The following is a 16,334-nucleotide window of genomic DNA, read 5'->3' as shown; positions in this document are numbered from 1 at the left end:
CGCGCGCGCACACACACGTTCTCACCAACATGTAGATGAGCAAAGAGGCAGCCGTATCCAGCCATGCACATCTGCACATGCACACATGCAAGGACATGCATATGTGCATACACTGACACACATGTTCTCTCCCACACACAGGGGGACAAAGAGGCAGACGAATTCAGACACACAGATCTGCACACACACGTGCACAAACCCACACTGGTGCACCTACACTTGCACACATGTGTGCGCACACACGCACGTGCTATCTCCCTGGAGGCTGCCCCACAGCGGCCCCTGCCCTGCTGGATTGGGCACCGCGACATGAAGCTCCAGGGAGTCCGCCAGCCACCCGACGGCGGCCCTGTCCATCATTTGAATCCAGGGCTTTCCCGCTCCTGGGAGAGTCGAGTTGCCTTTAGTGCTGATTTATGGGGACAGGCTGTCCTCTACTCCTGGTTATGGCTGTTTTCCATAATTATTATAAACATCTTTGCCTCACTCGAGGTTTCCTATTAGCTTCTCTCCCGCTTCTCTCCAAGCGGAAGCTCTCTCCTGTGCTAGGTCGGGGGCTCTGGATGAGGGGTTACTTTTTTAATTTGTATTTTGTTCATCCTCACCCAAGGATATTTTTTCCACTGATGTCTAGAGAGAGTGGAAGAGAGGGAGGAAGGGGGGAGAGAGGGTGTGGCTCAGTGGTTGAGCATTGACCTATGAACCAGGAGGTCACGGTTTGATTCCCAGTCAGGGCAGATGCTCGATCCCCAGCGGGGGGCATGCAGGAGGCAGCCGATCAATGATTCTCTCTCATCACCGAGGTTTCTATTTCTCCCTCTCCTTTCCTCTCTGAAATCAATAAAAATATATTAAAAAGAGAAACGAAAAAAACCAAAGCAGCGGGTCCCCTTTGAAGAGTGCTGAGCTCAGAGCCAGCAGACGTGCGTGTCTTTACCAGCCGCGTGCCATTTATCAGCCCCAGGCCTCGGTGCCATCAGCTGCAGAACCAGAGTACTGGCCCGTGAGCGCCGATGAGCACAGAGGGAGTGTGGCTGGTGGGTGGGGACCCCTCTCCCCCCGCACGCCCGCCCTGCCCGCGCCACCCGGTACTCACAGGCCACCTGCACCTCGGTTTGCCTCTGCAGCAGGGCACCCAGCCGGTTGCGCACGACGCAGCGGTAGAAGCCAGCGTGGGTGCGGTCCAGGCTGGTGATCATGTACCTGGGGGCAGACGAGACAGCCAGTGAGCAAGCAGGCAGCTGCGGGGGTGCACAGGTCAGACTGCGGTCAGAGGGCAGAGGGCACCGCCTCACCCTCTTCCAGCATGAAGAGGACCCGAGAGCTCTGCTCCCTGGCCAGGTCATGGGGTCACGGAAAGGCCCTCAGCTAGCGGACAGTCCCACCCACAGGCAATTTACTCAGGTGTCCGGGAAGCAGCCCGCACTTTCCCAAGGACGGAGGGTAGTGGGGAGCTATGCCTGAGCCCTTGACCCTGGCTGCGACCAGACCTCCCAGCACTGTCGGGTCTGCTGGAGGCTCCTATCCCCTTTCCCGTGACTCTCATGACGGAGAAAGTGGCGGCGTTTTATTTTGGCCAGGCACGGGACTGCGCTGTAATATTAACTGAAATGGGTGGAGGTGACAGACGCGGGGAAATTTACATGCTTCCCCAAATGCTTTGCATTGCTCCATCCTTAAAGTTACAGACACCCCACAGCAGCCCTGTGGTGGGAAAAGTCTTCTGAGCAGGTGGGTTCTGCCCATGGGGCCCTGGGGCCGGGATGCGCGAATCCGAGGAGGCCCCCGGGGAGCCTGCTCCAGCAGCACACGCCTGGACCGAAGAGCAGCAGAGGCTGGTTTGGAGGAAAAGCCGCTGAGAGCAGGAGGACGAGGAGCTCACCCGGCTGAGAGGCCGGGAGGAGGCCAGGCCAGGCCAGTGAGAACACCGAGATGCTCGCTGGTATGGAGGGGTTAGTTCCCCTGGCGCCCCCCTCTGGAACCCCCTTTCCTCTTCCCAGGGAATGAATGACCCAGCACAGAGCTCATGAGTCAAGGGGCTTGTGCCTAGGACATCTCCCTTGTAACGGCAGAGATAAACAAACAACAACCTGAAACAACCTAAAAATGACCATCAAAAATAGGTCGGATCAATGTCCTAGGGTTTGTCCAGCTGACTTGGTGGATAAGCCCATTGTCGCCTGCCCCCAGGCTATGCTAACCCTGGGACAGAGTGATCTTACTCCCAGGAGTTGCCAAGTTTAGTTTTACATGAATTCCAGTGCGTGCCCATCATCAGCATTACCACCATCATCACCACCACCATCATCATCATTACCATCATCACCACCACCATCACCACCACCATCACCATCACCACCACCATCATCACTATCATTACCATCATCACCATCACCATCACCATCACCACCACCATCACCATCACCACCATCATCACCATCACCATCACTACCATCACCACCATCACCATCACCACCATCATCACCATCACCACCATCACCACCATCACCACCATCATCACCATCACTACCATCACCACCATCATCACCATCACCACCATCACCATCACCACCATCATCACCATCACCATCACTACCATCACCACCATCATCACCATCACCATAATCACCATCACCATCATCACCACCACCATCACTATCTCACAGTAATGCTGCTGTAATAAGTACTTTTCATACATTTCCTCACTTCACACAGCAGTTCCCAGATTATTACATATCATAGACCAGTAACACTTAAAATATGGGGGACTGCCATAAGATTGTCCATTTTTCATTTATCCAGGTAAGATCATTAAAACCAGCCAACTGGAAAGCAAACAGACAAAAAAATTGAACAGTGAAACACACAGAGAGATAGAGATAGAGATAGAGATAGAGATAGAGAGAGAGAGAGAGAGAGAGAGAGAGAGAGAGAGAGAAAATTAAAAAGTGCCAAGCAGGGAGAGAAAAATAAATAGAGATGGTTAGCATTTTATTTATAAAGGACGTTTTTGAGGTAAAAAAGAGAGAAAAGAAATGTAATCTCAGCATGAAAACCATTTGTGTAAGCTTTAAACAAATTTTATGCAAAGCCCACTACACTAGCTTCACTTTTCTCATTTTATGCGGACAGGTGCAAACGGTCATGGGTCTGCATTTGAGAGCCTTTCGCTCCATCTCCATGCTCATCCCCTGAGCGGCTTACCCCCACGTCAGAGCGGAGGGAACTGAGGTTCAGAAACAGCCCGTCACTGACCCGTGGTCTTACAGGTACGAGGAGGCAGGGCCAGGGCCCCACAGAGCCTTTCGGGCTCCAAGCCCAGCAGCCAACCAGCTCAGCACTGACGTCGTACCCCGCGGGCCCCACCTTCTGTCCCGGGACTGCAGAAGCCCCCCTCGCTCGGGCTCTGCAGCATTATCTAGAACATTCTGGCTGTCCAAGCCTCTTATCTCTGCCACCAGCTGCAGCTCTTATCTGTCCGTCCTCACTGTGTACAGCGTGATGATGGGGAGATAGCGGGCGTCCCGCTCTGGCAAACTTCCCGTTCTCCTCAGACCCATCCTCCAGCCCATCACAGGCTCTCTCATCTCTCGCCATCTCTCCCGCAGGGAAGGGGAACAGCTTTGGGGAAACGGTTTGGGTCTTGAAGGCGATGGGGTGACCTGAGAGGAGAGATGGAGGGACAGATTGGCTAGAAAAGCTCTCTATCTTTGGAAATGGAATCGGATATTATTAAATCACACAGGCGAGAGGAAAATGAACAGAAATGGCCCGCACACCGACAAAAAGGACGCTCAATTCCTGTCACGGCGAGACACAGCCCAATCAAAACCGCGATGACATATCAGACAGCCGAAGATCGTCGTGCCTGATCATGCCCAGTGCTGGCAAGAGCGAGGGCAAGATGGGCGAACGAGCAGATGGGCCGGTGAAAGTGTAAACTGATCGAGCCTTTGGGACGAAACCTGTCAAAATAAGCACATGTGAGCCTTTGACCCAGAGCTTGCACTCCCGGGAGCTGGCCTTTTAGATCCACGTGCAAAAATGTGGCAAAGAATGGGTACAAGGATGCTCCCATTCGGCAGAAGTCAACAAACAACCACCTGAAACAACCTATCAATGACCATCAAAAAATGGCGGGATCAATGAATGAGGCCGCGTCACCGACGGCACTGGGACGCCTGGACGGAACGAGATGGGAGGGTCCCCGAGGCACAGAGCGTGGAAAGGCAGCTGGAGAAGGCGGATGTTTATGGAAACAGGAACACGAGGAAGTAATAAGCTAAACAGGACCGCAGCTGAGCGTCAGGGGCAAGGGCCACGGTGTATTTATTCTCAGCACCCTGGCTAAGCTGCTGTGTATTGCGACCGAACCCTAGCTTAATGTTTAGGGCCATGCACATTGACCCAATAAAAGTCATTTGAGTTTGTGGACAAAACACACACACACACACACACACACACACACACACACAACCAAAGTCAAAGAAGAGTGTAAACGGTGTGACACCACGTGGGTACACGGAAATAGCATGTATCTCTACACATGAATCACGCGTACGCTCGGGCAAGTACACGTGATGTTTCGGAGACAGATCCTCCGGTACCTGTTATCTCCCTTTTGGGAGGGGTGTCGGGGTGGGGAGGGAGGGGGACTTCTACTTTTTGATTTTCCGTCTTTCTATGCCGCCGGAGTTTTGTTTATCGCACGCCATATACCGGTTTTATTTTAAAAATACAGTTAAAAAATGCTCTTGGAGCATGTAATTTAAGTCTACATTATAAAGAAGACACCGGGGACTCGTTGGGTCTGGGTTTGTTTGCCGGTGTCAGTGATGTGTGCTGAATTTTAAACTTTAGTTAAAGTAGATTTCTGCAGACGGCTCTGCGTCCACGTGCGTCCACCAGAGCTCCCAGGCCGCACCTGGAGCTCGAGGAGGGCCAGCTGGCTGCAGGCCGGCCCTCCCCTGAGGCTGGGCCAGCTCTGGGCTCCCCCTCCCCACCCCCCCCTCCTGCCCTGTAGTCGGGGGCAGGTTCTCCATGGCCTGGCCTAGCAGATGCAGCCCTGCTCTGCTCCTCCCGCCTCCCTCTCCCTGGGCCGCCTCTGGGAGGCCTATTTCTGGCTTGCAGGCAGCATTATTTAAAGTAACAGTTCCACCACCGCCTTCCCTAGCAGGGAAACCCGCTTCGCTCTACCCAAATTGCAGCTCTCGTCCCCCTGCCTCCCAGGCGGGCGTCAGAGGCAGTTGGCCAGCATCTCCGTTTGCTGGGAGCATCCCTGCCAATGACCATAACAGTGCTCATTATCCCAGCCTGGTTTCCTCCTCTCCCCACCTCCCCACACACACACTTAGCCTGCAGTCTATCTGCCCCACCCACCTGTGGCTGCCAGCCCCGCAGGGGCCTGGAAAAGCCCTGCCTCTCTGGGACCAGGGGGATGGACGCCATGCCCTGCAGCAGGGCTCACCCATGGTCGGACCACGAGGGAGCTTTGGAGAAAGTCCCGGGGTTTGTGACCCAGAGACATGTAGACTTTGATTTGAAGTCTGCTCTTTCTTAGGAGTGTGGCCTGGGTGCATTATGGATCCTTGCAAGCCTCAGTTTTCCCATCTGCGAAATGGGGACAATGATGTGAGCATTGCAAGAGGATGTAAGTGCCTGGCACATCGCAGGTGCTGCACCAATACCCGTCAAATGGGGGAGCAAGTGTATGAGTCACTGGTGGGGAGTGGAAGGAATGGGGGTGATGTGGGGAGGTTCAGTGAGAAAGACAAGGAAGGTGTGGCAGGATACCCCCCGCCCCCTGTGGGCCCATTCAGGGCTCTGTGCCAAGCATCGGGGGGCACAGATTCCCTTGACTGGCTAATTCTTTGGCTTCCCCATGGACGTGGACCCCAAGTGTCCCCAGCCACCAACAAAGGATCTGCTATGGCCCCTTGGTTACCTAATGCTTCTTATTGAGAGAGAGGTCTTGCCTCAGCCCCTCAGCTGCTGGCGGAGCGTGTGATCTGCTTCCCCAGGGGCAGCAAAGAAATGGCAGGCCCCCTTCAGAGGCCGCCCCTTTCAGCCTCTTGCCCCCAGTGAAGCTCTCTCACCAGCCTGACCCCAGGCCCGGTCACCTCTGTTTGTGTCTCTGGGTGGAGGGACCTGAGCCTGGCCCCTCTGGGATGACCAGCAGTGAAGGTGGGCAAGAGGCACCTCTTCCCGGCTGACCTGCTGCCTCGCTCTCCATCCCATGAGGACAGTCAGGGCGTGGCCCCGGGGGCCGGTGGGCCCCTGCAGTCACCCACCTCTCAGATCGCTTGTGTGTTAATTGATTACAGAAAAGATACGCACAGGAGTCAACGTTCAAAGAGTAAGTGAGAAGGTGCACAGTGAACGTGCCTCCCATCCCTGACCCCCTGCTGGCCCATCCCGGCTCCAACACCGCGAGGAAACCACGGAGATCAGCTTCTTGAGTCTCTTCTCAGAATTTCTTTATGCAAACGCAGCACCTCCCCGCCCCCCACTTTTAAGCAGGAGACAGGCCTCATCTCAGGCTGTTCTGCTCCCCACTTTGTGCGTGTGACGAGATGTCTTGGAACGGTTTCCAAAACGGCACTGAGAGCATCCCCGGCTCCCAGGCGGCGGCGGGAGCCAGGAGGCTCTGGCGCGGAGGCAGCAGGTAGAGGAGGGACCTGGGCCCGGGCTCGGCCGGGCTGGGAGACGGACCCACACAGAGAATCTGCTGACCTGGCCCATCACAGGGTGTCCTGATTCCACCCCCGCCGCTCGGTCGACTCCGTTCCGAGATGGAGAGATGGGCTCGGGGTGCCGGGCACGCGATGGCAGCACAGGGAAGAGGCAGGACGGATAATTGGGATTTTAGACATGAGACGGGCAGGGGAGAAATCACTGCTTAACAGCGATTTCTTCTCCAGCCGGGGAAACACACACTGCCCTTTTGGGCTCGAGTCCTCGAGCGTCAAGAGTTGATATTTAAAATGACTCTTAGCCGCATTAAGTAAGATATTTCAATTCCACGAAGCTGTCAGGGGCTGCTGCCGACACCAGAAACAACAGGCCCTCTCCTTGCAGTGTCCTCGTTCATAAAGCGGGTGCCCGGGGTGCGCGCTGAGCTCGCACGGAGGGAGGGCATGGGTGTGCAAGTGCACACGCACACGCACACGCACACACTCATGCACACTCACAGGCTCCCACCCACGTGTGCACTCAGCAGAGTCAGAGTGAGGAGATGTGAGGAGAGAAGCAGAGGAGGGAGGGGCGGGGCCACGAGCTGAGGGACGCAGGAGGCCACTGGACGCGGGGCCAGGCCAGGCCAGGAGATGCCTTCTCCCCTGGTGCCTCCAGAAGGGCCTCTACCGGCCAACACCGGATTTCCAGACTCCTGGCCTCCAGAACTGTACCGGCAACACTCGCCTTGTTTGAAGTCGCTAATCTGCTGGTCAGTTGGGACAGCAGCTGTGAGAAACTCATCCTGCCAGTTCCCTCCAGGTCGGGAGGACGCCAGGGCCAGGAAAAGCCTCCGTGACGATGTGGGAGGGGCGAGTAGGATGAGGGATGAGGATGGATGCTGCCGTTGTCCATCCGCAGCCCCTTCAGCAGCGGGCGGCTGAGGGCTGAGCTGGGCTGGATGCAGAATCGCCTGAAGGCAGCTGCTCAGCCAGGGCTCAGCCTGGGGCTGGTACCACCCCCTGCTGACGGATGTTGGGTTCAGAAGCGGAGGAGATCCGCCCCTCCCTCCCGCTGTCCCGAGCCTCCCTGCTGCCCTGGGAGAACCCAGAGGCTCTGATTGATCCTGGGCCCCTGGTCAATGAGAGGGACATCGGTGTTAACGAGCTGGCTAGTTGGCTGGGGGAGGGCGTCTGTCTGGACCAATTAACTGCTTTCGGGGAGCAAGGAAAAGAGCTTCATTAGGATTCCCATCAGCAGGGTGGCTCCTGGACTCTGGGGAGCACACAGATGGGGGAGGCGGGAGGCCTGGGAGGAAGCCCAGGGGCCAGAGATGCACTCAGCGTGGGCAGGCGAGATGTCCTGCTGGGCCCTCCCTCTGACAACAATGACGCCAGCCTTGGGTTCAGAGCAAACACATGGCACACAATACCCAGTTCATCCCCACATTTACCATGGGGCGAAGCGACTCCCACCCGTTTTATAGCTGGGGGACCTGGGCTCAGAAAGGTTAAGCAAGTTGCCTGAGGTCACCCAACAAAGTGACATTTGATTTCAGGCCCATCTGACCCCAAGCGTGTCCACGCCCCCCCCCCCCCCCCCCATGCTCCCTGACCTGTCCTGGATCCTCGGTCTGCTTAGCGGGCAGTGGGCAGGTCCCCTCTCACATCCCAGGGAGAGACGCCCCAGGGAGCTGCCCAGTCTTTGCCCTGACCCAGGACCCCCCCTCCGAGACAACAGTCATGAGCTCTGGGGAGCATTTAGGGAAGAGGGGCACGGGACATGCACGTTATTACGAGGAGCAGAAAGGAAGGAGGAGGCAAGAAGGCAAACTCTGTCCAGGGTGCGAGGTGTTAAAACTTGAAGCCAGCTCTGTTTGGATTTTTTTAAAAAAAGTGACTGAGAAAGAAGAAATCCTGAGGGGAGTGTGGTTATTTAAAAAAAAAAAGAAAGAAAGAAAGAAAAAGAAAGAACTAAAAGGCAAGGAAGCGATGTTCTGGTTCCCCGTGGCTCCCTGCTTCCTCCCGCTGTGGGGAGCACCTCCCTGCAATGCCGCAGGGCCCTCCACACGCCCAGGTGGATGGGGGAGAGCAAATTAGAACAAGCCCCTCAGGAGGCTGCGTGGGGATCGGCCTCGAGGAGCCCAGCTGCTTGTGCTTTGTAGTCTAATCTTGGTGGGGGGTGGGGGTGCAGCCTCATGGATTGCTTTCTCCACCTCACCCCCCCCTCGCCATGTCTACCAGGTGTGCCCAGGTGTGCCCAGGTGTGCCCGGGAGGCTGGGGGAGGCTGCCTTTAAAGGCCTCTCAGCCCCCTGACCTGAGAGCAGACTCCAAGGCAGCTCCGAGGCGAATCGGGGTGCCAGGCATGAAGAGAAGATATCAGAGAACCATTTCTGAGGCGGGAAGTCACTAAATGCGCCACCTGCCAGGGGAGAAGCTGGCCTTGCGGTTGGCACCAGTTCCCACAGGGCCTGTGGCGGGGGGAGGGAGTGGGGGGGGCAGCAGCAGAGTTTGTCCTGTTTCTTTTTATTTCTTTTTTTATAAAAACTGATTTCAGAGAGGAAGGGAGAGGGAGAGAGATAGAAAAAGCTTCAATGATGAGAGAGCATCATTGACAGCTGCCTCCTGCGCGACCCATGCTGGGGATCAAGCCCGCAACCCAGGCATGTGCCCTGACCGGAACTGAACTATAACCTCTTGGTTCATAGATCGATGCTCAACCACTGAGCCACACCGGCCAGGCTGGGCTGTAGGATAACCGGACCACAGGAGCACGTGGAGGGTACGAAGCAGGGGCGTAAAACAGGCGCTGGCCAACGACAGCCCAAACCACGTTCGCATCTCCGTCCCACCCCCTGTTGAACGGCAAGATAGACTACAAATAGTTTTTAGATTTTTAAACTGTTGAACAAAATGGAAAGAAGAGCAATGTTTCATGACAGGCGGGAATCGTATGCAATTCAAATCTCCGCGTCCATAAATAAAGTCTTATTGGAACCCAGCCAGCTCGCTCGCCGACGCTGCCGTACGGACTTGGCCGCTCTCGAACCGCTGGCTGAATGAAATGTTTCAAAAGGCCGTGCGGTGCGTGAAGCCTGATCGTCCCTCCCTGCCAGCCCTCGGTGTAAAATCAGCAGATGCCCATTGTCACAGAGCCGGCTCTGATGACAGGGTGGAGAGGGAAGTGGAGTGGGTCAAGGACAGGGGGGGCGCAGGCCAGGCTAGTCTTTGCCAGGAACCAGGGGAGAGAGGATGGGGCAGAGCAAGTCAAGTGCCGCCACGTCTGAGACGAGCCTGACCCTGACCCGGCTCCCACAGAGCGGTCCTCGCGGAGAACCCTGCTCCGGCCTCAGACCGACTTCAATCCCAGCTGCCCACTCACTCCGCACATGACCTGAGAAAGGGCTGGGCCTCGCTGAGCCTCGGGCACTCCATCTGTGTAATGGGCACAGTAAGGGCAGCGCCTTGCAGGAAATACAAGTTCAGGTGGTTCTGTGCTCACGCTTTGGTTGCAATGCACTGAATATATTTGGAGGGCAACTTGAGCCCAACTTCAGTTTTGCGTTGGCTTGTGCGTGACTTTGTCTGCAAGAAACAGGCGGCAAGTGTGGAGAGCCACACTCAGCTGGACGGAGCCGCAGCTCCACACAACCCTCCCTCCCCTAAGTACCCTCCGCGTCCTGAGTGTGCTGTGAGCTCACCTGTGCACACCTGGCCCGGCATCTGTCCTTCCGATTTCCAACTTCCCTCCTTCCACCATCACGACTCACAAGCTGCCACCCTCCGTGCCCACTTCCTCAAGCAAATTCCAGGCCTTCCCCAAGGCAAAGCGCCCCACTTCCCGTGTATTTCTGCATTCCCGGACCACTGGCGACGTGCAGAGCTGCGCGATCATCTTTAGTAAGTGTCTCTGATGAAGTTTCTGACTGCTGCTCGCTCACCCCATGTCCCCCATCCGCCTCCGGTTGTTATTACCCGATCTGCATGGAGGGGTGGTTTTTACAAACGCTTATGCCGCACATCATAGCAGGAAGGGCTATGAAGTGCTTAGCGCGGTGTCTGACACCCGGTGCGCCCTCGAGAAAGGCGACCTCACGCGATTACTGTTATTACCGATCATTCGGTTCAGACTGGGCCGCCCCCAACGCGTCAGGCGGTGTGTTCGGCTCTGGGCACCATTGCCGTCACAATGCCCACAGTGACGGCAAACCCGTGGGCCCCTGGTACCGTGTGCCATCAGGTGGAAATGCCACTGCCGCCGCCACGCCCCGCTGGGAAACGCACCGTCCCCAGTTCCACTCCCACCCACTGGCTTCCTGCTGCTCCCCCACCCAACACGCGGCGGCGAAGAGTTCAAACCCGGCCCCTCGGCATCTCCGGGTCGCAGGGAACAGAAGGGAACGAAGACTCGCTCATCTGGGAGCAGGACGACTTTGTCACGGCCCCTTTAAGGACCACAAAGGATAATGGCTAATTCATACTAAGGAGGGGGCGTGTGGATATGAATAGGAAGCATCTATTGGGGGGAGGGGTGCACCAGGTGGCAGTGTGGGTGGCGGTGTGAACCCCACCAAGCTCTGTCCAGCCGGCCTGAGCGTTCTGCCCGGCTGAGTCCTGCTCTCTGGTCTCCACTGGGCTCTTCACCTCCCCAGGCCAGATGTGGGGGGACTACTGAATGTTCATAAGGCAGAGGATGCAGGCGTCTCCCTGGGGCTCCCCCAGCTTGCCGGGGCAGGTCAGGCCAAGGGAAGCTGGGAAGAGGCCTCCCTGGCCGTCTCGCAGCACCTGCTGTTGGCAGCTGGGGCAGAGTGGGGGTGCGTGGTCGGACGCCATGCCCTTCCCTGGGCAGACCTGACTCAAGGTCAGGGCTGATGCTCTTTCTTGCTCCCTGAGGCAAGGTTTTCGGTGTCACTGCATCCCTCCTGTCCGAGTCCCAGGCCCCGCTGCCCAGGCCGGGGGTGTGTGTGCCCCCGAGCCCTCCCCTAGATCCCGGCTCTGGGCTGTATCTCCCTTTGGGAGAGTCTTGGCCATCCTTCCACCAGGGCCAGAGACACCCACCAACAACGACTGATGTCCAGAGCTGTGCTGGGGGCTTGAGGGCAAATGTGACATGACCCCATTCCCCCCTTGAGAAACATACGAACTCTATAACAAAACCGTAGCAATTCCAGCCCAGCCGCAGGGCTCAGTGCTTGAGCATCGACCTATGAACCAGGAGGTCATGGTTAGATTCCCGGTCAGGGCACATGCCGGTTGTGGGCTTGATCCCCAGTGTGGGGCATGCAGGAGGCAGCCAATCCATGATTCTCTCTCATCATTGATGTTTCTATCTCTCTCTCCCACTCCCTTCCTCTCTGAAATATATATTAAACACACACACACACATTAGCAATTTCACGAGCCGTAAAACTGTCCCCTCACCCTGAAATCTATGTCCATATCCATATGCATATCCAGGGCCAAGGAGGAGTGGCTAACTTTAATTTGACCCAAAAGGATATGAAGGCAAAAAGAACAAAACGTCTCTTACACAGATTTCATTGAAAAGACTGTAACACCCAAAGAGTAAAAGGGATGGTGAGTTTTGCACAGAGTGAACCCAGCTTTATGAACACCCGTCACGCTGCCCTGGCTTTTGTCACATCACAGCAGAGCTGGCAGACCGCCCCCTGGAGCGCCCCCACTACCAGGGGCCAGGGCCTGAGGTCCCCACGCGGGCACAGAACGTCCCTGCCGGGTTCATTGCTGTCTTCCTTTCCCAGTGTCTGCACCTCTCTCAGTGCTGGCACCTGCCTCACACACCGCGGGGCTCAGCAGGCCCGGGCAGGCGGACCGCTTGCAGAGCTGGTAAGCACCCCACTAAGCACAGTGCCAAGGGCCCCCGAGTCACATCACCCTGCTGCCCTCTGCCTAAGTAGCTCTGAGCTAAGAGCAGGGGCGGGGTGGGGGTGGGGGAGGGTGCAGGTGGAGAAGGTGGGTTAATGACTGTCCGTGTATTTTACTTGCTGTGTGACCTTGAGCAAGTTGCCTACACACTCTCTGTGCCTCCATTTCCTCATCTATAAAATAGGGCTAATAATAATAGTAATAATAATAATAATAATAATAATAATAATAATATATCAGCCAGGCATTGATTTAAGCACTTTACACTTAATAATGCAGTTATTCCTCATTAACTACTCTGTGAGGTCAGAATCAATTTTATCCGAATTTGGCAGGTGAAAAATATGAGGATGCTAAGGCACAGAGAGGTTCAGTAACTTGCCCACGATCACACAGCCAGCAGATGGCAGAGCCGCAAGAGCCTGCCTCCAGGTTTGGTGCTGTTGACCACCACACTGTAGTCCCTCCCTGCAGGCACACTGGAGGATGGAATGAGATTATCCCTGTAAAGGGCTTGGGCCCGGGCTGGGTATGAGGCACGAGGTCAGCACTCCTGAGAGCCAGCTGCCACGGGGTGACTGGTGTTATTATTGCTCACTTTGTCATCTGTCCTGGGAGGACGGACCGCTGCCCTCAGCCCCTCAATCAGCCCCTGATGCCAGGCCCAGTGCCCACTCAGGTAGGACAGGCCTTGCCCAGCAGGCCAGCCCTGGAGCAGAGCCCGAGCTGCGGCTGCCATGGCATCCGGGGTCCGGAGCAGTGACAGCAGCTGCCCTGAGTGCCCGGGCCTGGAACCAACTCCCCGCTCTGCCTTCTGCACATCTGCTGCCCCGGGCAGCTGGCCCCAGACACGACTCCACCTGCCCGACCTTCCTGGCCTTCATCCAGCGAGACTCAGCTCCAGCCTCTGCCCATTCTCTTCGCGTTTCAAAGTCACCCTCGGAGTTGACTTCGGAGGAGGCCCTTGGTGGGGGACCCACCACAGAACTGTGTTAACGAGGCCCCGGGGACCCACCGGCGAGCCGCCATCTGGCAAAGGTGATCTGGGCGGCTGCCAGGCCGGGATGCGAGAAGCGTGCCCCTAATATTTTATAGCGATTCCAATCAGGATGCGGAGTCTACTGCCCCCTAAATCTGGGCTGGCCTCGGGACGTGCTTTCACTGACAGAAGAGGGTGGAACATTCCGGAAGCTTCTACCTTCACCCTCTCAGATCTCTGCCCTGAACATCATCCACAGATGACAAGCAGGAGGGGAGAGGCCCGCCATCCTGGCTGTCCCAGCCCAGCCCAGCCCAGCCCCAGCCCCAGCCCCAGCCCAGCCTAGCCCTAGCCCCAGCCCAGCCCCAGCCCCAGCCCCAGCCCAGCCCCAGCCCAGCCCAGCCCAGCCCAGCCCAGCCCCAGTTGACTGCCAGCCCCATGCAACCTGGTGAGAGGCCGAGGACAGACCCGTGGAGCAATAAGAAATCATTGTTGTATAAGCCACTACGGTTTGGGTGGGTTCCTGGGCAGCAATAGCTCACTGAGCAGAGGCTGTGGCAGGGGCCAGGCTGGGCCGGCTCCTCGGGGCGGGGCCCCACTCTGTACGTGCCTAGGGGTTCAGGGTCAAGGACCGGCTGCAGTGGCTGGAGCGTCTGGATGCGCTGCGGGCTGACTTCCGGGGTCGGTGCCCCGTCTCTTTGGGGGAGATTGTCTTTCTCGGTTACCACTCCTCGTTCTGCAGGACCAATGGCCTCTCCCTTCCCCAAGCCCTCTGTGAGTCCCCACCTGTGAGTCCCCACCTGCCACACAGGCACTGAGCTGAGAACCCCCAGCCCCCAGGGGCTGACAGTGGGAGCTGCAACCTCTGCTCCCAGCCCCACACCCTCCTCCAAGCCCACTGCAGGGGGCTCTGTGCCCCAGGGCCTTGGGCAGCCGGCGGGGAGCCAGCCTCTCCTTGTCTGTGAATTTAGTCACAGACACCCTGGCGCACAGTGAGTCAGGCCTCAGCAGAGACGCCTCTGGGGGGCAAAGACACGGGGAGAGGCCCCCTGAACCTTCCGCATTGAGAAGTCCCATGAATGGGCCAGAGAAGGGCTCTGAGGAGTGGGGGACATGGGGGAGAGGAGTCAGCACTAAAGCAGCACTCCCGGAAGCAGGGGTCATTACCAACTCCCCAGGCGGCTCTCTATCTAAACCATTTGCCTGCCTGGGCACATCACTGAGTCAAGGTCTAATTAGTTTCTGTGTCCTGGCTGGGAGCCAAGAGGGGGCAGGGGCGCAGGAAGATCTGGGAGGGCAGGGGGGAGAAAAGAGGGGGGTCCCCAGGCCGCATTTCCATATATTGGATTAACCCAGATAATAAACATATGTGCCTCTGATGGGGACCACCTCTCCCTGCCTCCCCCAGGACCTGGGCCCCGCCTGGCCCACCGCCCTCCGCCCCTCCCTGTGCGTTGGTTTCCAGGGATCAAGGCCAAATGCAAACCTGTCAATTCCAGGTGATGGATGATCAAACCCTTGCTAATTTGCATGTGAAGTTTCTTGTGGTGGAAATGAACGCCTCAGTTCATCAGAGAAGGGCTTTCCCCGAGAGCCTTCCTTTCTTTTTTAAATTTATTTTTGCTGATTTTAGAGAGGAAGGGAGAGGAAGAGGGAGAGAGAGAAACATCAACAATGAGAGGGGCCTGGGTTTCAATTCCAATTCTGACACTAAACGCAGGCCCCACCTGGGAGGAAAGTCATTTTCTCTCAGGGCCACAGTGTCCCCAGGCGCCAGCGGAGCCCACCTGTGGCTGGGTGTGTGCTCCCCAGACCTTGCTGCCCTTAGCGCGGGTCCTGACCGGGGGCACCGCCATCCATCTCCGGCTTCCCCGGGAGGAGGGGGCCCTCTCCTTCCCCAAGCCAGGACCCATGGATGAGAGTGTGAGGAAACAGGTTGCCATGGAAACGAAGGCAGCCAATGTGTCAGCGATGTTTGCTTCTCTTCCCCCTGCTGTCCCCGTACATTTTGAGCGTATTTGTCTTCATTGACATAATTATTGCAGCGCCAACCGGAGGCCCAGGGAGCCATCTGTGCCCTCGCTGCTCACCACCTGCCCCTCGGGTCTAGGAGGAACCTGTCCTAAGTCCAGGGAGGCCGCCACCGCAGGGCCGGGGCCCAGGCCAGGCCCAAGGGCCTCAAGGCCGTGTTAGGAGGCGTCCTCGGGCACCGGTGGGGACCAGGTCAGAGCTGCCGCAGGAACCGGGGTCCGTGTTCTCCCCCAGTGGCCTCGCCCTCTGGCTGCTTTTGGCAGGACTGCCCGGAGGAGGCGGTGCCTTATTTCACCCCAGGAGCTGAAGCCTTCCTTCCGCTCACGCTCATGGGTGCAGGGACCAGGCCCCAGTCCCTCCAGCCTCCGTCTTCCTTTGTGCAATGATGGTGTCACACTGCGTGCTCATCCTCCACCCAGGACCCCCTGAGGCAGCGAGGAAGCCACTCCGGGCAACTCAGTGAACTCTGTGCAACCATCGACTGGATTGTCACGAAAAGTCAAAGGGGGCAGGAGAGACCCCCAAGAGGGGCCCTGGCCCAGCCAGACCCCTGACCCCACACGGCAGGCCGCCTGCACGCAGAGGGCCAGCTCTGGCTCCCACTGGGCGAGTCTAGCGTGGGAGCCCTGGTGCCTCGCTCTAGGAAACTGGCTTTCAGTGGGGCGATGGGGGCCCCCCAGGGCACATCTGGCAAGGCCTGGACACATTTTTGGCTGTCACATCTGGGGGAGGGGCGCCTGGCATGTAGTGGGTGGAGGCCAGGGTG

General features: G+C 57.3%; 1 protein-coding gene across 1 annotated transcript in view; it reads right to left on the bottom strand.

The window, feature by feature from the left end:
• The window catches only part of SDK2 (sidekick cell adhesion molecule 2), a 127,278-nt gene that overhangs the window by 91,664 nt on the left and 19,280 nt on the right, over positions 1-16,334 (bottom strand). The window contains exon 3 of the mRNA XM_036339474.1: positions 1,097-1,203. Within this exon, the coding sequence (XP_036195367.1) occupies positions 1,097-1,203 (107 nt within the window). The remainder of the gene's footprint in view (positions 1-1,096; positions 1,204-16,334) is intronic.

The sequence above is a fragment of the Myotis myotis genome, unplaced genomic scaffold, assembly GCF_014108235.1.
Source record: "Myotis myotis isolate mMyoMyo1 unplaced genomic scaffold, mMyoMyo1.p scaffold_m19_p_17, whole genome shotgun sequence".
Taxonomy (NCBI): domain Eukaryota; kingdom Metazoa; phylum Chordata; class Mammalia; order Chiroptera; family Vespertilionidae; genus Myotis; species Myotis myotis.
Note: the sequence above shows the minus strand (reverse complement) of the source record. Positions and strands in the feature narration are given on the sequence as shown.